The 23,789-nt window shown below is 33.5% G+C and overlaps 3 protein-coding genes across 3 annotated transcripts; 1 reads left to right on the top strand and 2 right to left on the bottom strand.

The window, feature by feature from the left end:
• Positions 1-12,873: 12,873 nt before the first annotated feature.
• On the bottom strand, positions 12,874-13,918 carry LOC129242104 (probable serine hydrolase). The gene is made up of 2 exons (XM_054878662.1): positions 13,904-13,918; positions 12,874-13,794 (listed from the first exon to the last, which is right to left on the bottom strand). Exons 1-2 carry the CDS (start codon positions 13,916-13,918, stop codon positions 12,874-12,876), a joined length of 936 nt encoding a protein of 311 aa, XP_054734637.1.
• On the bottom strand, positions 13,909-16,893 carry LOC129242803 (probable serine hydrolase). Its single transcript, XM_054879653.1, has 2 exons — positions 16,806-16,893; positions 13,909-15,282 (listed from the first exon to the last, which is right to left on the bottom strand). Exons 1-2 carry the CDS (start codon positions 16,827-16,829, stop codon positions 14,308-14,310), a joined length of 999 nt encoding a protein of 332 aa, XP_054735628.1. The 5' UTR covers positions 16,830-16,893; the 3' UTR covers positions 13,909-14,307.
• A 3,354-nt stretch (positions 16,894-20,247) lies between these two features.
• LOC129241128 (39S ribosomal protein L21, mitochondrial) lies at positions 20,248-21,045 on the top strand. The gene is made up of 2 exons (XM_054877309.1): positions 20,248-20,406; positions 20,461-21,045. The coding sequence occupies exons 1-2, from the start codon at positions 20,340-20,342 to the stop codon at positions 21,006-21,008; spliced, it is 615 nt and encodes a 204-aa protein (XP_054733284.1). The 5' UTR covers positions 20,248-20,339; the 3' UTR covers positions 21,009-21,045.
• Positions 21,046-23,789: the final 2,744 nt, after the last annotated feature.

Below are 23,789 nucleotides of genomic sequence, written 5' to 3'. Positions count from 1 at the left end.
TTTTGTTAATTGACGTAGCCATCATCGCTGAACGAAATTCGGGTCCCAAGATGCGGATCTTCGCCGAGTTTTTCAAGAGCCCAACGACTGAAATTATGACGCTTTGGAAGATAGATGGAATAGCTATGTTTTATATGCTTTCAATCAAGATCTTTCTGTAAAACCGCCCAAGTGCCATTATATAGGCCAAGTTGTTGAGATCGGCGCCCAATCGATTCTTCCAGGTTTTTAGCAAAATTCTCAATTAGAGCCGCAATTTTCTCTTCATTTATCTAATCGGTCGGGTATCATCCAATAATGTAAAATTATTCTCAATTTTTCCGATGGTTTGCCGAATAGTGCGTTCGGTAGGACGGTAATGTACACCATAAGTTGACTTGAACGCGCGATGAACACTTTTCACAGAGCAGCGATTTTTCTGGTTCAACTGTACGATGATGAAAAGTTTGAAAATGAAGAAAAAAATTCTGTATTTAGGTTGGCAGTAGTCACGCGTGATCTGTCAAAAAATCCTTATTGGAAAAAGTACCTTCAATCTGATCTCACTTCCCTCAATCATTTTTTTGGGTGTTTGGCTGCTTCTTCATGGCAGAAATGTATGCGGAGGCTTGCCATTGCATGCCAAGGGGCGAACGCTAATAGAAAAAAACTATTTCTATCATTTAGTGTTTCATGCCCGGGGTTTTCGAGCCCAGGCATTACCGATTGTTAGTTAGACACCAACTCATTTGGTTACGACGTCCGCTTTGGGCCATTGTTAGCCCAGGAATATAAATATTAATACGATTTTGGCCTATGTACGTCCTCCATCCACCATATGATTCTGGACTTGCGCCCTCATATTGACTATTACATGTTTCGACCGCTATAAAATTTTCTCAATGGAAAAAGTTTAATTCCATAGATGTCTTTTCATTGCACTTTTTTTTGCTTAGACAATCCGGAATTTCTACAATAATCGAATTATCCCCATAGCCGAAAAGTTTTGTATATCCGAGTGGCTCAAGTTTTAGCAAACGAGTGGGAAGAAGAACGCTGGTTGTATCGCAGTATTCTGCGTATTTTGGCATTTTAAGCTGAATTTTCTGAATTGCTGAAAGCACTCACATCACTTAAAAGCAAAGTAAGGCATGAGCATAGAAAGTCTTAAGCACATAAATAAAATAAATGAAAATTCATACAAAAAATTACTCAAAAGGAAAGCGAATGGGGTGTGAATTTATTTCGATAGCAAAATGTTGGCCTAATCAATCAAGCTTGTTAGGGATGAAAGAAAACGAATTAAATTATTATGCATAGCACTTGACCGCAGGCGACAACATTCTTCATCTCAAATATTATATTCACAGTATACTGACTACTTGTATAATATTACAAACAGAAATAAAAACTTATTGGGTGGCACATACATATCATACGATAAATATGGTATGTAAGTGCTTACGGATATTGAAGGCATTTGTGTGATATTAGCAATATTTTCCATGTTAAACCAACGCAACGAATGTTTGGGTTGAGAGGATGTCCAATTAATGCCACGAACCAAAAAACTTTGATATGCTATACTCGTGCACAACATCAGTGACTGCTTACGAGTACACAACACACATAGAGATCGAATGGTGTTACTTTCTCACACTTCCTTGTCTTTGTTTCTAATTTTTATTGATGAGTGACATAAACCATAATCCAATTTGGTTTTAGATAAAAATACAGTGATGACTGTGAGCTCTTCTATTCTGATGTGTAAGGAATTTTTAGCGGCAGAAGGAAATATTTATACTTAGAGAGCAGTAGTGAATCGGTTTTTCGATATGCTTTTAATTTTTTGTAATGTATTGTACATATTTCCATTCAATTACAAAAGGTTTTATAAGCAAGCAGCTTGACTTACTTTGGGAATTCAGCTTCCTTATGAAAGCAATCAATAATGGTTCTTTGCAAATTTTTATACGAATTTTATTAAAAAATTAAATAAAATGGTAAACAAAAATTAATTATTTCATACGAAAATGTGATTTGATATTTTTCGATGACTTTTGAGATTACACTTGTGGGTATTTGAGTAAGTATTACTCATGGCATAGCAAAATGGTGGAACATAGTTTTTTCTTACTTTTTTTACAATTTGCAGTTTTATAATATATATATATATAGGTATATATATATATAAATATATATATTATAAAATTATATTTATAATATATAATGCTTGGGGTGATAAACAATTTTGAAAAAAAAGTTATTTTGCAAAATATGTACTTGCAATTGAAAATTTTAAGCTGTAAAAAATTTTCAAAAACTATTATATAAAACTATAATATATTGTTAAAAAATAAGTTGAAAAATAATAATTTTTTAACATTTTACTTAAACACTATTCTTTATTATTCAGAAGTTAATAAAAAAAAAATTTAAAACAAAATTATTAATTTATTTTATGAAACAATTTTATAAGATAAATTAAAAAAAAAAACATGTTTTAATCATTTATTTGCGCACCAATATTTATTATTCAGCATTATTAATGCTAGGAATATAATAGACTTAAGCAAGAAAAATATATTTTCTTAAAATTTGAGCCTTTTTAAAAACTAGTTAAATTTTCTAATTTCTGCTATTTCTAGTTTCTGCTATTTCTTAAAAAAAAAAACGTTTGCTTCATTTTTATTTAATTATATTTTTTATTTTATTTATTTTTTTATTTTTTGTTTGTTTTATTCTATTTCATTTTATTTAATTTAATTTTATTTTATTTTGTTTTATTTTATTTTTATTTTTTTTTTTTTATTTTTTTTTTATTGCATCCCAATAAAGGAGTGATTTACGTTAATTGGCGACAGCTTCGCTGCAAGCCAATAATTTATAACAGGTACAAAGATTACAATTAAATTAATGCCTATAAATATTATATAAAATATCTAAAAATTTTACAAACAAGAAAAACGTTTACTGTAAAAAGTTTCGGACTATATGACAAGAATTGAGTAAAGCTGCTTTCTGCATGTCGAAAATTAAATATTCTTTATTTTATTTTGTTTTATTATAAATTTTTTTTTTATTTTTATTTTTTTTTTTTTTAAAGCTTACATATAATATAATAAAATTATTATATAAACTAAAACTATACGTTTGATACGACGGCTTTCGGCTGCCAAAAATAAGTAGATATTTTTTCTGCTAGTATTTTGCAATATATAATTTTTAAACATCCCTTGGGGTGTTAAAAAATTAAAAAAAAATATTTTGCGAGATATCCGCAATTATTGGAATTTTTTATAATAAAGGTTTTTTATATAATTAAGATTTTTTTTCTCAAAAATTGTTAGACCTATTTTAGGAAAAATTTAAAATTTTTATATTGTTGAAAAAAAAAATATATTTATTTATGCTATTAAATTTTTTTAAACTATTTGTTTTTAATAAAATGAAATTAATTTTTTTTTTTAATAATATATTTGCATACCAATTAAATAAATAAAAATATCATAGATCTAAGCAAAGAAAATATATTTTCTTAAAATCTGAACCTTCTTAAAAACTAGTTAAAGTTTAAAGAGGTTTTTATGTTATTTCTAAGAATTTTTGTTTTCCTTTATTTTATTTCTATTTTATGTTATTTTAAAAAGTTTACGTAATAATAAAATTATTATATTAACTAAAACCAGCGCAGCGCTTGCTTCGGCGACTTTCGGCTGCCAAAAATAAATAAATATTTTTTCTGTTCGTATTTTGCTTTAAATAATTTTTAAGCATGTCAGCAGGTGAAGGCTTTGCTAAAATAAAAAAAAAATCTTTTTATGCTCGGAGCGCAAGCTTCAAACATATTTTGCTCAGAACAAACAAATTTGTATTGCTTAAGTCTGTAATATTCCTAGCATTATTTCTGAAGAATAAAAATTGGTTGGCAATTAAATTAAAAAAAAATGTTAATTTCACTTTATTAAATAAATGTTTTCAAATTCTTTTTATTAAATTTTTTTTAAATTTAATTTAAGTAAAATTTTATATTATTATAATAATATAATTTGACATTTTTCCTAAAATCTTGTGAAAATAACTTTTTATTGTAGCATTAATAGTTTTCAAGATAGTCTAAAACAAAAAATATTTCTTTCCAATTGCGAATATCTTGCATAATAACCTTTTTTTTAATTGTTTAGCACAGTTTTTTGGCACCTCAAGTACTACAAAACTTTGACATTGAAAAAAAAATCTGTGGTATCGCATTCCCCTTTTCTATGGAACGGCCCTTGCAATAAATTCAAATTATCCATACGTGGAACCGTCATGACTGTGCATTAAACATATTATCAAAACGGAGTATATTAAGACCATCTTAACCCCAGTGAGAGGGGGACAGAGAGAGTACCCTTATCCGCGTATCTCTGTACAAATTGTTCTGAAATTTTCTGTTTATTATTGAAACAGTAAGAAAAATAAGCGATTTCTGCATCATTATTTTGAACAATATCGATATAGCAGCATTGGCATTCAATATAATTTATATGGAATACGAAACACAATATATAATATTTCAATGGGCCGTAGCAGCATGTTTCTAAAAAATTGAAGTTTTGAGTGGTGTAAAGAAAATATGCGAGTGTATGTACATAAGTACATAGAAGGACGTGCTGAAAGCTCATAAATAGTAGCAACACCTTTTATTCCATCTACTACCATATACAAGATATGCGTGGGCGCGAAGTTCAGGCCGTTTAAAAACTCAAGTGGACGCATGAAATTGAAACTCAATATTAGGAAGTTGCCGCGTTGGCAAAGCCGTGGGAAATAAGCAAAAAAATTTGGCAAATGTGTCTCAAAGCGTTTCAGTCGAGTGTGCAGTGAACATTCAACCAACCATCTCGGATGTACTTATCAACCTGCATGTAAGGCTCTCAATAAATATTGCACTTAATTTTTCTATTTATAAATAGTTCTTAAACTTTCTTATATTTTCATTAGTTTCTGCCTTTAAATGAATTGCTGAGCCGATTTCAATTATATATTTATACCTTAAAAACCTCAATTTACACAAAAAATCCGAATTAGTTGAGACCTTCACTTTTACTCTCCACGTGGGGCTTTTGTTGAAATATTTCTAAAAATTTAATTGTAATCCGATTTGGCTTATATTCAGGACAGATGTACATATGTACGTACAATACAGATCATATATTGACCAGATGAAAATAAACGTTCTTTCGAAAACGTCTGTCCGCTAGATAGCGTTCAAATTGAGATATTTTGAAAGTCTTATTTCTGTTATGCTTTGGTAAAAATTCAAAATATAAGTACTCGTAAAGTACTTACTTAGAAAAAGTAACCTCGATTTTTGTATACCCGCTCTAATGTTTATAAGATTCTGTTAATGTAAGTAATGTTAACATGATGACGATGCTAATGCAATGAAAGCAAGAGTTAATCGTATGTGCGTTGGGGAAATCCAAACTAAACAGTTGCTATTATAGTAACAAATTAGTAGTTACTTAGAAAATTTGAGAAAGTTTTAGAATGAGATCCTGTGGAAGCTTTGGAAGTAAGCCGCAAAGTGACGTAAATTACTAGAATTGATATATTCAAGTAACAAGTTATTGATTGATGTGCATATCATATCATTCTTTAGCCAAGATCGATTGGTATTAAAAATGGACGAAAAAGGATAATAATCACGCCAACCTCACTTATAAAAATAATTTTCGAGAAAGAAAAAATGAGAGAAAAATATTATTTCCCCTCGCAATCGTACGACAGCGAAGTATACAGTGTAATCACAGCAGGCAAAGAATTTTCATAGTCACCATTGAAAAAATTCACCACTGGGGAAAAATGATAACTGAAATTATTGCATGAGATATATTTGCAATATCATGAGATAACCTAAAGTTAATGGAATTGCATTCACATAACCTACAATATTTAGACAAAAGGGTTTGTTATGCATTTCAATTCCGAAAAATCTAAACAAAATTCGTTATACAGTTTTCTTAGTTTCAAAAGTGTAGTCTTTCATCTGCCAAATTTTAAAAACTGTTTTATTGGGTAGAGTATTACTGATACAAATTTTATTTATGAAAATTGCATTTGCCTCAGAGTAAGAGAGCTTTCAAAAAAAACATTAAAATCAGAACAAGGCAAAGGACGTGCCCAGTGCTGGGCCACTTTGGCAAAAGGGACATTGCGGTCTAAACTCTTACCTCTTCGGATGTTTGGCAGACTTAGAACTCGTACACATTCGCAATATTTCATGTAGGGGCTCCACGACATTGAGATTTAGAGGCACAAGCATTGTCTTGTATGTGTCTCTTTGTGAAGAAAGTTCGAGAAATTGGCATGTTAATTAACAGCAGAAACTCAGCCCAGCTCCGAAAAACGACCTCAGCAACGTACATTATCCATACTAACCTGATCTTGCGTAAAGATCTTGAATTTTTCAATGGTTTTCGCAATCGACAGAAAAACACAGTAATAAATAAGGCGATAAAAATTATAAAGGGTTTTCCAATAAGAGGTGTTATTTTTATATTCAAAGAAAAATGCTATTTTTTGATATAAACGATCGGATATTTATTTCATTATAAAGAGGAAGGTATGCCGTTAATAATGGAAAATAACCACCACCACCACCACGCTGACAGGACAATATCCTTTTTATGAAATTTTCCATAACCGAATTGCAAAGTGGCTGCCCTATGTCCTCGATAGCCTCACGAATTATATCTTTGAGATCTTGAATCGACCCTGGGCTGTTGACGTAGACCTTTTCTTTCACGTGGCCCCAAAGAAAAAAGTCACAAGAGCTCGGTGGCCAATTGTGATCACCTTTACGAGAGACAACACGGTCCGCAAACTTTTTCCGTAAAAGATCAATGGTTTCGTTGCTTGTATGGCACGTATTGCCGTCTTGTTGAAAATAAACGTTGTCCAGATCAATACCATCAAAATCCGGCCATAAAAAATCGTTAATCATCTCTCGATAGCGCAATCCATTCACAAATAACAACTGTTATTGCAAAACCCTTTATTTTATAAGGCCACTATGTTAACAAGCAAATTTGTCTTATTTGGAACTCGAAAAACCTGCGTCTTAGAAAATACCTGCTGAGCGAGCAACTGTTTTGAGTGAGTTTTGGAGTAGCGAAATTTTTCAGCCATGTTTTTTAGACAATGTACCTGCGTAATCTCTAACTGAAAACTGCTTGGCAGTGCATTGAAGAAATGGATGTGGGCAAGCTTTGGTTCTGGCAACGTGACACTACATGCCACACAAGTAGACCAATATTAAATCTTTTGTGGACGAAAGTTAATCGTGTTATCAGCTATTCTGGTGATGCCATACGGCCCCCGACGGAAATGCAATATTGTAATATTACATACATACTATACGCTTTTACCGAACAATCGTAATGTGCTTGAAAATTTAGTTAGCAGAATTGGATACTGCAGAGTAGACAAGCTAGCCATTGGATTAAATTTTTGCCCTACAATAATTAATTATTAATTTGTTAATAAAGCAAGGAGAAGAGAAGTATTAATTTTTTGTTTTTATTGCATGTTTAAAGGGCAACTAACCAATGAGATAACTTATATGGAATATAATAGAAGGAGATTTGCACTTCGATCTAAAGATGTTTTGTGCTGTCTACTTATAACAGTACCTTATCGAACCCAGTTTCCTAAATAAACTTAAGATGGCCTAAACGACAGGAGTCGGTGAACCATACCACAAGCCTATTTAAACGCCTAGTAATCTGCAGTGACCTGTGAGAACGGCCGTGAGCAGTTTCAGTTTGTACTTAGGGAGGTTTATGGGATGCCTGAATCTCGTTTCGTTGTACCCTTCCAGTAAGGACTTAGCCCCACTGTTTGGTACCAGCTTATATCTCTTAGCGTTCTTCTTCTTCTTCTTCCTCTTATTTTTTTTTCTTCTTCTTATTCTTAGCGTCACAGTACTTGGTGAACCATTGCTTCCTTCACAGCTTCTTGCTATTAATCTCGATTTACAGCCACTTCCCTCCAACATTACACGCGCATTTTCCTAAGATCAGCTTCCACATCTTCTAGACACCTTTTCCTTGGGTTTCCCCTTTTTCTTTCTCCAATTGGGCGAAGATCTAGGGCCTTTCACGTTGATCGCTCCCTTGGACCATATCTCTTAGCCTTATGTCTGATATTATTTATGGTATTGTAGACTCTTCTACTCTGTTGAACGGATTTATTTCCCTGCACACCATTAAAATCTTTGTAAATTGAAATATTTTTTCTAGAGTTCGTTAAGACCAATTATGTATATTATGTCCCTGAATAGCTTAGGGAAAGTGGGGAAACCGAGGATAGCGACAGTGCTATATTTTACTGAGCTTAATAGGTCGTAAAGTTTGTAAGCGTAAAGTTTGGATATGTATATTAAGCTTTGTCGCTCTGCCTCCTCTTGTCTTGGAAAGAGTCTTATGGAAAGAACTTCGGGAAACGACGTATCAGTGCATCCTTCTACTATGCACACAGTATACGCTTTCAAGTTATCATTTCATAAGTCCTTTGAGAGATGCAGCGATCTGCTCCGCAAATGAAATGATAAACAAAAACCTAACTCGCTTAAAAAATCCCAATCATTAGAGTTTTGAGAGATCTTCATACTTATATGTACTAAAGCTCGTTAGATGTAGATGTCTCTATATATAACACGAAATTTGATGTTTTATTTATTTAAATTAATTCTTAACATTTCCTTTATTCTCATTTATGTACAGGTGCCGACAGAAGTCTACATACACCCCTCCCTTTCGTTGTTTACAAAGTACAAACACTTTGTTTAATATGTTTTGCTTTTGCTTTTCTTATGTTTTTTGCTTTGCTAATATTGATTTTAGTTGCAAACTGTGAATCGTAACGCAACTGTGAATGGTGAGCGCTACCGTGAAATGATATCCAACTTTTTTTTGCCCAAAATGCAAGAACTTGACTTGCATGACATGTGGCTTCAGCAGAGGCGAGTTCGGTGAACATCTTATTTCACTTCGGGACCTGTCAATTGGCCACCCAGATCGTGCGATATAACGCCTTTAGATTATTTTTTGTGGGGCTATGTTAAATCGCATGTCTATTCAGACAAGCCTGCTTCAATTAACGCATTAGAAGACAACATTACAGCATTTATATGTGAGATACGGCCGAAACATTGGAAAGAGTATGCCGAAATTGGACTGAGCGGATTGACCATTTGAAGCGCAGTCGCGTTCAACATTTGCATGAAATAATCTTCTAACATTAAATTATATGCACTGTACTATCGATTTAAATAAAAATTGCATGCATTTTTCTGAATTTTACGTGTGTTTTTTTGAAAACTTTCCTATAGCTCTTAAAAAATCACCCTTTAGTTAAGTAATATATATATATATATCTAAAATAAAAATAAAAAATAAATAATTGGCGCGTACACTTCTGTTAGGTGTTTGGCCGAGCTCCTCCTCCTATTTGTGGTGTGCGTCTCGATGTTGTTCCACAAATGGAGGGACCTACAGTTTCAAGCCGACTCCGAACGGCAGATATTTTTATGAGGAGCTTTTTCATGGCAGAAATACACTCGGAGGTTTGCCATTGCTTGCCGAGGGGCGGCCGCTATTAGAAAAATGTTTTTATTAATTTTGCTTTCACCGAGATTCGAACCAACGACCTCTCTGTGAATTCCGAATGGTAATCACGCACCAACCCATTCGGCTACGGCGGCCGCTAATAAGACATAAAAGAATCATTTAAGTCATAAAAACATAGAAATAAGTAAAACCAAAAATGCATTCCATTAAAAAAAATTACATATGTACTTCATTATAAATAAAACAAATTTTGGATAATAATATCTATAAATATGTACAGCTTATCCCTATTTTTAAGCGAACTTAATTACTATCACTTTCGACTATTAGTTTTCTCTTACGAACTTGTAATATCTGACTCTTCACTGGATTTAATAATATCATTCTATTTTTCTTCTGCATTTACTGAATTGGTTGTAGTCATAGTTTCATGAGAATTTTTTTGGAAAAAATTCTGAAATAAGCTTTTGTTGCTTATTTTTATGTGTCATATCTTTGTAGACCCCTTCATATTGTTTTAATAGATCATTAACACCTCGTTGACATTTAAGACCGCGATCTAAAATAACATCTCCTCCTTGAAAATAGTTTCCTAGTACAAGTTCCTCGTGAACAAATTTAGCTGTGATTGCATTGGATTCATTGTTTTCGATGCCAGATTCAAAGTCATATTCAACACTATTTTCCTCACAACTTTTAACCATTTCAATTAAGTTTAGTTCCTGATCTTGCTTGAATTCTTTAATATCTGCTTGAGTTATATCGTCAAAGCCTTCTCCACCTAATTCTTGACCCAACTCAATTATCCGAGAATACTCTTCCTCCAAAGCTACGCTACTATTCTCACCATTAAATATATCAGGCCATAAAGATTTCCAACAGGCACGCAGCGTTGATTTTTCAATCTCGTTATACGACAATCCAACATTGTAAATTTTGTCCAGGCATCAATAATTGAAAGAGTTCTTTTATTTTCCACATGATCTAACATATATCTGAATGACGTTTTTAAATGCAGGGCCTTGAAAGTCGAAATTATCCCTAGGTCTAGGGGTTGCAGCAAAGAAGTCGTACTTTGAGGTAAAAAAACAACTTCAACATTTTCAAGTTACAAGTCTTGAGGGTGTCCTGGAGCGTTATCAAGAATTAGAAAGACTTTAAGAGGTAACCCTTTTTTGATTAAATACTTTTACACATCTGACACAGAAATGTTATGGAACCAATCATTGAACAACGTTGCGGTAACCCAAGCTCTTTTATTGGCTTTCCAATAAACGGGAAGATTGTTAATATTCAAACCTTTAAACGATCGTGGTCGGTTAGCTTTACCAATTACCAATGGCTTTATAATTGGATCTCCAGAAGCATTTCTGCAAAGAAGAATCGTTATACGATCTTTTGCAATCTAATGACCGCTAGCTGCGCTACTCGTATGCATTACAGCTGCTACACTTTTTCTAATTGAGTCTTCGTTTTTCTTTATTGATCTTATTTTTGCTTCGTTCATTGAATAAAATTTAGCAATATCCACCATTATTTCTTTATTTCTTAAGCGGTCCAAAATTTCAATTTTAGTTTCTAAAGAAATAATTTTTCTCTTCATGCCGGTTTTGTTAATTTTTGCTTTCCCCTTGGTAAAAAATTGTTTGCTTTAGCATTTAAAGGTAAATTCCCTCTTTGTTTTTGTTTTGATTAAAGTACATTATCAAAGTATTGTGACAGAATAGCATGTTGTATTGCCGGATTTAAAATAATGTTAAAATAAATTACATAAAAATAAATAATAAAAATTTGTTTTGATTTTGAAAACCGTGTAAGAACGAATCCGTTTTAAGCGAATACCGTGTAAAGCGAGGTATAGGTGTAATTTGTTATATAGTCTCTTGGAGAAACTTTACTTCATATATTACTATTTCGAAATAAAAAATATCAGGGTCAGCCGGTAGGTTCTTTACTCATACAAAATTAACTATTTTGCGAATGTTTTAGAAATAAGAGTTCTGATATTTTGAAAATGAGGATATATGGTATTGCTCACATTTTCGATTAAAGTAGTCTAACTACTCCATGAATTTCTACGTTGGTGACATGAGGCCTGAGGAGACCACTCATAAAATTTTCCCGAGAATAGTTTTCTAGAACATTTTAATCTACTAACCCCTTTCGCAATTAATTTTTTAAAGGGGTTTCTTAAAGTAAGAATCATGGCTCCTAAGGAGCTAGTGTATTAAAATATTGTACGAAAATATTTCCTGTGAAATTTTACTATACGTCTGACACTTTCATTTCGATCAGACATGTACATATTTTAACCATTTTTCCACTTTTTTGAAAGCTACTTGAAAAATCTAGTAGGCCGTAGAAAAAAATTCCGGCTAAGGTTTGGAAATCAATTGAGCGTTTTATTTCCGGATAGGTATATATATATATATGTATATAATTGGCTCTTACACACTCCGAGCTCCTCCTTCTACTTGTGGTATGCGTCTTGATGTTGTTCCACAAATGGACACACCTAAAGTTTTAAGCCAACTCCGAACGAAGATATTTTTTATGAGGAGGTTTTTCATTGTCTTACTTACCGGCTTACCATTGCCTGCCGAGGGGCCACCTGTTAGTTAAAACGTTCTATCCTTTTAGTATTTTAAGCACGGAGATTCGAATCCACGCACTCTCGAACGGTAGGCACGCACTAACATTCAGCGACCGCCGTATAGGTATAAATACTTGCACCAAATATTAGAAAAGTTTGGACTAGCTTCGATTGGTGCACAGTGCAATAAGTTCCATAAGAGTCCAGCAGTTTTCTTTAATTTATGAGTTACATATTTTGAATTTGGGAAAACTGACTTCATATTTCAATAAACAGGGAATCCAAATACTACTCGGAGGTACAAGTTTGTTACAAATCGTAACATGCAAATATTAAAAGAAAATTGAGGTTATAAAAAATAATGGTTTGTATGGACAAAACTGACCTAAGATTGAGTTTAAGCAAATATGTTTTTTAATTAAAATCGAAAAGTAATGACCCATGAGCAAAATAATAAAAAAATATAATTTAGAAAATATGCACAATTTGTCAGAGAAAAACACAAATAGTCAAATAGCAATCATTCCCCTGCATCTAAAAATAAAAAAAAATACTACATAGATTAGATATTTTGGCACAAAAAAGTGGTAAGGAAATAATAATTAAATTTCAAGTTATATTTTTTAATTTATTATTTTTAATAATTACCATTCCTACCTATGCTTATGCCTTATCGTATCGTAACTAAAGCTTCGCAATTGGCTCTATCCCGTGAACGTCATTCATTCGTAAAAATGGCACTATATACGACGCCACTCGCTCAGGGTTATTCAAATGAACGTGATGCTTTTCTCCTTTCAACAGATGAAACTCGAATGTGCGATTATTGGCACGTAAAACACTGATGACTTCCTTAAGATTCTCCTCCTTTATATATTCCGAAAATTCAGCTTTAATGACGAGATAATGGATATTGTGCAAACGTTCAGCCATTGCCAGCACCAATTCAGGCTGAGTAAAAACCATATCTAAAAGCTTAACTCGCGCGTCGCGTGAGAAATAATACAAGTCAGAGTTGCACTCCGACCGTTTAACACTACGTTCCAGCAGAAATTTACAATGTGCCAATTCCACAGACTGCTCTGAACCACGATATAGCAAATCTTCCAAGCCCTCATAGGTATAAAGTGGCGCAGGCTCTTTCAACCAGCGATCCTCGGCGTTTAATGTCTTCTCCATCATCACAGATGTCAAAGTAATTTGTATATTTGGCAAAAAATAAGGCGTAGTCAACGCATCGATGGCAATGATCATGTCCACCTTGTTTGGAAAAAGTGCGGCATAATAGAAACTAAGTGCAGCTCCCATTGAGTGACCAATAAAAGAGATTTTATGCCATTTATAGTAACGAACAATACGATGAACTATGCGTACAAAGTCATTGAAGTGATAATAAAGACCGGCTGGAAAGTGTGAGGAACGACCGTGACCCGGCAAATCAATGGCTAGTATGGGCCGGTGTGGAGCAATAAGCGGAGCTAAGCGGGCGAAACTGCCGACATTATCTTGCCAACCGTGCAAGGCGAGCAGGGGACGTGCGTGTTGATTACCATACCAGCAGCCAGCGATGTATCCCCACGGCACTGGAATTTGCAATTCGAATGGCTATAAAATTAATAGAGACACACTATCTTGAATGAATTTTCGTTTGCTGGTTTTTCCCCCTAAACAAATCGTTATCAGCTCCAATCGACAGTGCGATAATTTCACTTACTTGGCTCTCCGACATTTCGCACTCGTTAACTCGACGCCTCCACAGATCTCTGGTGGGATTTAAGGTTACCTTCTGTGTGGTTTATAATAGACTAAAACTCTAAACTTTCGAGAATTAAACAACACTCTTTCCAAAAGAAAAATCAACATGTATTTACAACAATTAAAAAAAAGCTACATACGCATCTGTGTACCAAATTTGTTAATAAAATAAAAAAATATTTAACCAACGAACTCTGATCTCATTACATTAGTCTACATAAGTACATATACATACATACATACAAGCTTAAGTACTACTATAATACATGTACTATGCTATATTAAGCGCAATTTGCTTATGCGCACATTTTTATGAGTAAAGCCATAAAATTTAATTAAAATTTAAAGACGAGCATTTCAAGATCACAATTTACCCTTTGCCAGCAATTCATTTTTAGCACCTGACTGCTGAACTTGGAAGACTGCCAGTGGGCGATAGCGCTTCAAAAAGGGCGCGATCAATTTGGCGATAAGCGGCGCATCGTTCAAGTGCACATGGTGAGTTCCATTCGGCACCACATGCGTTTCAAAGTGTGGATTATTTTCGTTCATTATAGCAATCAACTCTGTGGATTCAGGGCCTATATTAGTGGAGGCACCGGCTTTGATAACCAAGTGCGGAATTTTCATCACACAAATACGCATTGCCATGGCTTGGAAAAATGCTTTTTCTGCCTCTAAATCCAGTATGTATTTAACTCGTGTGTCACGTGAAAAGTAATATTTTTCGGGGTATTTTCGCGATCTACTCAAGTTCCTTTCCAAAATATATTTGCAGTTTTCAAGATTCACAGAGTACCCCGAACCCTTATGGAGCAAACGTTCACACTCGGCAAACGCATAGCTTGGCGGTTCCTGAAGAATTGCAGCATCCATTAAACGTTCATTGTCTAGCAGCGCTTTATTCATTGCAAATCGGCGATGATCTAGGTAGAGTACTGGGCCAAGACTATCTCTTTTGACGATATCAATTTCAATTAGGAGATCAACTTTGGTTGGATAGAGTGCTGTGAAGTAAAACGCCACTGATCCACCCATGGAATGACCCATTAGCGATACCTTGGACCAGTTGTATGATTTCATCAAACCTATTATAACGCGCACATACTCCATGATATGATATATTATTCCAGGTGGTAGATGTGAGGAGTAGCCATGTCCGGGAAGGTCGATGCATAGCACACTGCCAGCTGTTCGCACGAGTAGCGGTGCCAATTTAGCAAAGGTACCACAATTATCGAGCCAACCATGCAATGCGAGTAGCGGGCGAACTGACTGGTCACCATACCAACGTCCCGATATATGGCCGTATGTTGCGGGGATCGTGATTTCTGTGAACTAAAATATCAGAATATATGTAGTAATGATTCTAGGTATCTACGAAGTATATATGTATGAAGAAAATGTAATTTAGGAATCTGAAATACCTTTGAATATTATACTTGCATAATTATATAAATATTTAGTTGCCCGACAAAAGCGATGGATGGACCATCTAGTGTCTGAAATTTTAGCAAAACGCACATGAATATTTTTAATTTTTTTTTTTTATTAATTAGAAAGAATAAACCTTGCTATTAAGCATGGAGCACAATTTCACAGAAATAACTTCGATGACTCGCTTTACAGTAGCCCATTCTGTCAATCTAATTTTTCAATACATTTTCGCGAGTTTCGGATCATAGTGACTTTCGGCGGATGTTTAGCGTAACATTTATTCTAAAAGGTAACCGCAAAACATAATCAATAGAGGCAGCTTCTAGGTAGACAACTGGCATCGCCATTTCGGCCGTTTATTCGATTTTCAATCGGTCGGCCTGAGCGCTGATCCCCTTGATTTTTCAAAGATGAGAGATTACAAGGTTTGACCATCCACAGCAAAATCGTAAAAGTAACTTTATCATTTGTATTCGACAGAAAGAGAGGTGAGTGGAATGAATAACAAACTTGAGAGAGTAACTTCGGCTGCCACGTCATCGAGGACTCAGCAACAGAATTTTGCCATTCATACGTATTCACACACTCGTTTAATCAATTCTTGTTCAGACGGCCGTGAAATAACATGAGCATAGGGTGTGTTGATTTTTTTCGTATATCATCAACACAATCTCACTTTTGTGGAGGCTCGTTAGGCATGCGTGCAGGGCTAATGCTTGTAAAGGCAAACAAGACTCGAAGATGTCGAGTGGCTCGCGCCACAAAACGTTTCGAGCTTTGGCTGTAATGACGCCGGGGGTTTACCATTTACTGCCGAAAAGAGCTGGTTATCTTGAGTTGTATTTCTCAACGGGCTCCTTTTTGTCCAATGCTCTAACAAATTTCAAAAACTGCAACTCTTTCCCGTTTTTGCAGCACTTGAAGCAATTCAAATCAGATATTTGGCTTCCGGTATATGATACTTCAGGACTTTACAGCAACTACGGCAATAAACAAAATTTGTCACTACGGTGTCATCCGGCTTTAGGAATTCAGCCACCACACTCCAAACAAGACACTTGCATTTTGTTCAGAAACGAGATCTATTGTATCTGTCATTATAATTCTCGTACTTAATAGCCGCTGGCCAATTATTGCCCCCAAATTAGCAATTGTACTTTGGTAGATGAAGCGGGCATGAATGTGTTGCCGCAATCGTCTTGCACAATTAGCTAACAGTTCATTAATTTATTACTGAACATAAACGACTGATCATAATACAAAGCCTGGATCATTTACCAGTATATACATACAGAATCTAGGTATCCGTCGCACTCTGGTACAAATCGTGAGAAATGAATATCTAGTGGAAAATTGCTGGAAACTTTTACTTCACCCATTATATTCTATGAGCATATTCATTTAATTTATATTATTTAACTTACATGTAGCGTATTTTCTGCCGGCATAATTTTTATCGGGCGAAGCACAGCAAATATGTTTAGAAGTATAAAACGAACAACCTAAATTCGTTGTTGGATCACTACTAACACAATTAACGAAATAATCAGCACAACGAAATTAGCGCCTTAGAAGAGAACAGAGATTTGAAGTAATTTACCTGAGCATAAAAGTATTTAATAAAGAGCAAAGTTAGACTAAAGAATGAGAGCGAAAAGCTTACTGATGCATATCAAGTTTTTACACACACGTTAACGTATACAAAGTAATATAATATAATATGTATATATATAAATTTGAAACTTTTGATTAAATCATTAAGGGGGCTCTATAGACTTATTTCCAATTACTGTTGTGCGAACGTGCATACTTCTTATTCCCTTAGTACAAGTTAAACCGAGTTGAAGAGATCAATTTTGCAGGGCTAAACTCAGTTTAAAAATTCACCACAGTTAAACTAGCACTGAAAAACTGGTACTAAGCCCACTTATTCGTAAAAAAACTAAATATATTTTTTGGCCCCGTACAATACCAACTCGGACCGAAGTGACAGTAGATAGGACATACATATGCTTAAAATAGTGATGGCAATGTTACCAAGCATGCCCTGTGTTGAGACCCCTTTCAACAAGCTGGTCGAGGAGTGGTAGGCCACGTACCACCGGGAGATGCTCAACAGAAGCTGCAATCTCTCTTGGTCCTAAGTAGAACGATTTTTGACGTGATAACGTCTTATAATTCGATTTAACAGGCTGCACGCACGAAAAAATGTGTCGTTACCTTGCTCATTGCCGTTACCTTTCTCATTAGTGTTACCTTGCTCATTGCCGTTACCTTGCTCACATGTCGTTACCTTGCTCATTGCCGTTACCTTAAATGAACTGCAAGCAAAAGCGCGGAACGAACGACAAAGCAAACAAAGCAAACGAACGGCAACGTTCGACATCTTACTCTCTCCTACTTAAGTGAGCGTATATGTGTATGTATATGCGCATATGTACATATATAAATTCACTTATTTGTATTTGCATATGCCTTCTTATTGATTATTATTAATTTGATTTACTTGAAGAATTTAAAATAAAACCAAGTTTGTTAATAATACCTGTTGTTTTAATGTTATTATTATTTTTTGACGTGATAACGTCTTATAATTCTATGTAGCCAGCTGCACGCACTAAAAAATGCGTCGTTATCTTGCTCATGCGTCGTTACCTTGCTTGAACAGCATGTTATGTTATGTTATGATATGTTATGTAATGTTATGTTATGTTTGATATGTTATGTTATGTTATGTTATGTTATGTTATGTTATGTTATGTTATGTTATGTTATGTTATGTTATGTTATGTTATGTTATGTTATGTTATGTTATGTTATGTTATGTTATGTTATGTTATGTTATGTTATGTTATGTTATGTTATGTTATGTTATGTTATGTTATGTTATGTTATGTTATGTTATGTTATGTTATGTTATGTTATGTTATGTTATGTTATGTTATGTTATGTTATGTTATGTTATGTTATGTTATGTTATGTTATGTTATGTTATGTTATGTTATGTTATGTTATGTTATGTTATGTTATGTTATGTTATGTTATGTTATGTTATGTTATGTTATGTTATGTTATGTTATGTTATGTTATGTTATGTTATGTTATGTTATGTTATGTTATGTTATGTTATGTTATGTTATGTTATGTTATGTTATGTTATGTTATGTTATGTTATGTTATGTTATGTTATGTTATGTTATGTTATGTTATGTTATGTTATGCTATGTTATGTTATGTTATGTTATGTTATGTTATGTTATGTTATGTTATGTTATGTTATGTTATGTTATGTTATGTTATGTTATGTTATGTTATGTTATGTTATGTTATGTTATGTTATGTTATGTTATGTTATGTTATGTTATGTTATGTTAAAGTATATTATGTTATGTTAATGTTAACTCATTCTCTATATCCATACAAAATATCTATCAAACAAATAAAATTAAAATTTTCTTTTGAAAAATGCAACCATTCAATTAGTATTTTCTTGTGACGTTATCACGTTAAACTATCGTCAGTAAACCGACTTTACAGACAACCTCTTTTTTTTTTTAATTTGTGAGAGGTTGGATAGGCACTCAGTCAGGAAGACCATTGTACTACACTCGGATAGATGTGTTTCATCCATCTTTGAGGTTAAATTATAGGGCTGTCACAATGGGTCCGTTCCGACCGTTACGGCAATGCATTTGATTGACGTAACATGTAAAGCGTACTGTGGTGACACAATGAAAGTATTGCCGCAAACAAAAAAACAATGGTAGTCGTAAACGGTGGGTGCGACCATAACTTCGAAATCATTCATTTTTCAAGGCAAACCACTAACGATAAAAATGTGTGCGATACAAAATTGTTCTTCTTTTAACAGTTGTTATTTTCGCTGCACTTGCCGTACGGCAAAAATAGGAAGTTGCCGGTTTTTGTGAATTCCGTCTTGGTTTACGGCACGTAATTGGCGCCTTCGACTCAAATATACGTAATCTATTTTGCTGTCAGTAAAATTCGTTGCCGCAACAGACGGAACGGACCGATTGTGATGGGTCTATTAGAGGTGACATGGCATAACGCCATAACCTGAACCGTAGTATTAACCATAACGATTTTTAAGGTTAATTACTGGTGTCATAACCATAACCACGTAAATCTGCTGATCGAACCAAGCTATGGGCAACACTGTAATCAATTAGAGGTAGTCATAACCGTAACCGTAAGTATTTTTTTGTTATTGGCTATTTACAAATAAAATGTCGTCCGTTTTCGCTTAAACATAGTTGTCATTTGGAAAAGGCGTGGTAATTGTTCCAACCTATCGCAATAAGGCCAACATGTTTTCTTTGAGACATTTACATTTTTGCTCAAGTTAAAGATAAGATAAATTCAAATAATTTAATTTATTTATTATTTTATGAGATGTGTAACTTTAAATGTCGTGTGTACCAAGTATAGTAAATTAACAGTTCCAATGTCATTCGTAGCCGAAAGCTGATTTATTTTACCTTTTAATAACACAACTTTGCTCGCAAAAAATATAAATACACAAATGGGGAATATTTTTACTTCAAAATTTTTACATTTCTCTCAAGGTACTATGCGAGAAAGATTAATTATTTTACCTTTTACTAAACTTTATTCTGTCGCTTTAAGCGTTCGGAGCTTTCATTATAATTTTTGTTTTCATTGAAACGTAGTATTCTTAATTATTCTTAATTTTATAAGAAAAAAATACAAAATCTGATACCTTTCCATCCTATTTTCAAAAAAATACACCATACTGTGAAATGATATTTATATACACCACGTTATTGTGAATATTTCCTTGCCGTGCTGTACCTCCACATAGATAAAAGAGGAAGAATCATGTCAGCTGTCTGAAAAGTCAAAGTTGATTTTGTGGTTAGGATGCAGTGTTTGTGCAATAGTTCGTAATTATTTTTTCATTATTAATAGCAAAAATAATGGCGTTTTTGGTCAAGAATTTACTTTCTGCGGCGCGCAAGCCTTGCCTTGTCAGTAACCTAACATGTAAGTATGTTTATTCCCACCAATCTCACGAATTTCATTCAATTTAAATTATAGACACATTTCGTGCCCTAAACATTACACCTCGTCTTGTGCAACAACAAAAAGCCTCTTTGGTGAATACTCTTGCTGTAGCAAACACAAATGAAAAGATTGCAGAGGTCGAACAGAAAGAATGTCAAGATGTCTTCAATAAAGTAAACACACAACTTGCAGCCGAAAAGGAAGGAAGGTTATTCGCTATTGTGCATTTGTGTGGCAAGCAGTTTAAAATCACAGCGGGAGACATTATTCTTGTGGAAGGTTATTGGCCACCAACGATTGGAGACCAAATTCGCTTGGAAAAAGTACTTCTGGCAGGTGCGAAGGACTTTACATTAATCGGTCGGCCACTGCTTCCTCAGGGTTTGGTAAACGTGAACGCCACCATTATTGAGAAAACGTTAACGCACACAAAGACACATTTTAAGAAGAAGCGCAGGAAGCAATATATGCGTATTAACTTCCAGCGTTCTCCAAACACAATGATTCGTATAAATTCAATTGAAATTGAGAAAAATGTAAATGAACAAACACAAATTATAAGCGAGCCACGTATTTTTTAGTTAAAACATCAATAAAGTAGTTACGAAATATTTGGTTATGTGAAGTTAATATTGAAGTTTCGGCTAAAATGGAATAATTTAGAATTTTAGCTTCGTTCCTAGTACGCTCTGTTTTGTTTGCTTAATAATAGTATAGTCAATGATTTGGTTACTTTTAATTTTAGAAGAGGTAGCAAGTCAAGAGTAAACAATTCAGCGTACATACCACTGCACGACAAACTCGAACTTTTTCCCTACAAGGCAAGGGTCCGGCAAAAGTATCGTAACGGGAACTAAAAAATATTTACGTGTATCAGCGATTTGAAGGTTTACGTCTGAAATTTGTTTTAAGTGCAGTCTAAGCTGCCACCTTCTGGGCATTTTTATGGTAAATCGACATTGGACACTTGTGATCCTTACATAGTATGTGTATTTTAAAATATAAATTATTTTTGAAAATTAGTTAAACGAATATTTTCCTACCATAAGTTCCTCACTTTTCACTTTATACCATTTGGAGTTACACCAAAATAGCTTCGTTAAAAGCATAAAGAGGGGAAATGTAAAAACTATTCACCACACTCAACTCTATGGGCAGACCAGCATGCTATTTGGTTAATATTTATATACTTACACATGTATGCATGTAAGACATTGCTCACAATATCTGCGTATTACATGTAAATAATCGCTTCTTAACTTTAGCAAACTTAGGTTTCAAAAAGTCATTGTTATATAATTTAACAGAAGATTAATCAGTTCTTTCAAAACGTTTTTTTTTTTACATTTCTCTTCCAAATTAACCCATGCGTTTTTTCTATTCAAAAATAAAACAAACACTTTTATACGCTGAAAAAAACAAGTATATGTATATAGGTGCCTACAATTATAAAAGTGATCTAAGTCATATATATCTTATTTCGCGATATTTAAGAATTGCGTTTGAGCGAGTTAAAAACCTATTTTTGTATTATGCGACATTTTAATTTATAATTTTCTTTGTCTTGACTAATGAAAATTTATTATCAATATGAAATATAATATGAACTTCATTCAAAAATGTTGTTTTTAAAGCTTTAATTGACTTAGACTATTTTCAAAATTAATTGAATGTCCTATAAATGACTTAGTGCAATTAAGAACAATGAGTTTTATTTGAAACAATAACTTTAACGAAGTAATTCATGAACATTTATTAATTAGTTTTAGAAAATAATCATTTTTATCACTCTTTCATTATCACTCTTAAAATATTCATGGTGGTGGGATGTATGGCAGTAAACACATATACCCATACCATATATGACCCAATACCAAAAATTTGTGGTCTACCGTTTCAATATTATTATAAGCAATTTCCATCCGTTAATGTTACGATTTTGGCCTGAACACCACTGTATGCTATTACGAGTTTTTGAGTAATTATAATATCCTCCATATTCGCTAAAATGCATCTGTTTACCTCTTGATCCTGTAAGTTTATCTCATCCATCTTGACATTGTCATTATGGAAATTATGGAAGCCCAAGTTATAAACGTAAATATTTCGCTTATAATAGACTAATTAACGAAACAGACAGTTTAGGGCACGGAAGAGCTTTTTGTTAATCAATCGAGGATTCATAGTGTTCGCTAGAATTTCCTCTGGCTTTTTTCTGGTCCTCTGCAAGACAGTTCCTAGCTTTTTCTGCATTTTGTAAATTTACATCATGACTTTCTCTAAGATGTGGGAGAGAAATCCTCATTATTGCATGCTTGGATTTTTCCATTCAGTAAATATAAATTATATGTAATTTCTTCCAATTTTTGACTTAGACCACTTTCATAATTAACACTAAATGAATTCCGTATAACGTTGGAATTACATCACCTGTCTGTAGGTTCATTTTTGACGATGTCGTGAAAATTACATAAAATACGAATAGTTTAAGGGGTAACACCACTGTAGATATTTCAAAAAATTAATTTTTTTTTATAAGCTTAAAAAATTCTTTGAACCTTTTAAAATACAGAACGAAAAGTTTTATACGTTACCGAAGTTTATTTCATAAATATTTTAAGCTTTTAACCAAGCGTTAGTGACTGCTACCTAACGACTTCTCCAAATTTCCAAACTTTAAACGCGTTTTTCTCAAAACACGTTTTCTGAAATTGGCACGCAGCAAAACTCAAACAATTTTAAATATTTTTAATAAGGTTTTTCACTACGTCTGTATAATAACCTTCTTAAGAGAAGAGCGTAGGGGATTTTCGATAGATTAATTTAAACGATTGTTATAATTATTTAAGTGCCGTTTTTTTTTGTCCAAAATAGAGTTTTTTCCTTCAAATGCTTGCTAATTCCACAAAAATAAATATTTTTTAAATCCCCTACGTATTTCTCTAGCTATTCTTATCTAGATTAAGAAAAAAAATGTTTCTTTGTTCCAGATTAAAATTTGCACCCTCTGTGCTGCGTGCCGCGGAGCTCCTTCAAGAGAAACCACATTACAAAAATGTCTCCAATGCCGCCATTTTGTAAAATTTTTCGATCAAATTTTGTAGTTTTGTATTTTAGTATATAAGTAATAACTTCCCAAATCAGAGTGATTGTTTTCCCTTTCCTTCTAAACAAAAAAATTCTTTAAAAATCGTGTTTATTTTACACGTGTACAGTGGTGTTACCCCTTAAGATAATGTGGATGTAAAATAAGCGATAAACTCATTTTTTTAATGTTGACTTATACCAGCTTCATAATTATGGGCACATATGTATATGTGTTGTAATCATGATTCAATTATTCAAGGTTTGCTCACTTGTGA

Source organism: Anastrepha obliqua, chromosome 3, assembly GCF_027943255.1.
Source record: "Anastrepha obliqua isolate idAnaObli1 chromosome 3, idAnaObli1_1.0, whole genome shotgun sequence".
In the NCBI taxonomy this organism is placed as follows: Eukaryota; Metazoa; Arthropoda; class Insecta; order Diptera; family Tephritidae; genus Anastrepha; species Anastrepha obliqua.
The sequence above is the reverse complement of the archived record's forward strand: the minus strand, read 5'-3'. Positions and strand labels throughout refer to the sequence as shown.

What these genes read in the sequence shown, in the direction of transcription:
- LOC129242803 (XM_054879653.1), bottom strand. Translation starts at nt 16,829, where the DNA reads ATGCCGGCAGAAAATACGCTACAT. An exon ending in CGGCAGAAAATACGCTACAT is followed by an intron (nt 15,283 to 16,805) that starts GTAAGTTAAATA and finishes CTGATATTTTAG; the next exon opens with TTCACAGAAATCACGATCCC.
- LOC129241128 (XM_054877309.1), top strand. Translation starts at nt 20,340, where the DNA reads ATGGCGTTTTTGGTCAAGAATTTACTTTCTGCGGCGCGCAAGCCTTGC. An exon ending in CCTTGTCAGTAACCTAACAT is followed by an intron (nt 20,407 to 20,460) that starts GTAAGTATGTTT and finishes TTTAAATTATAG; the next exon opens with ACACATTTCGTGCCCTAAAC.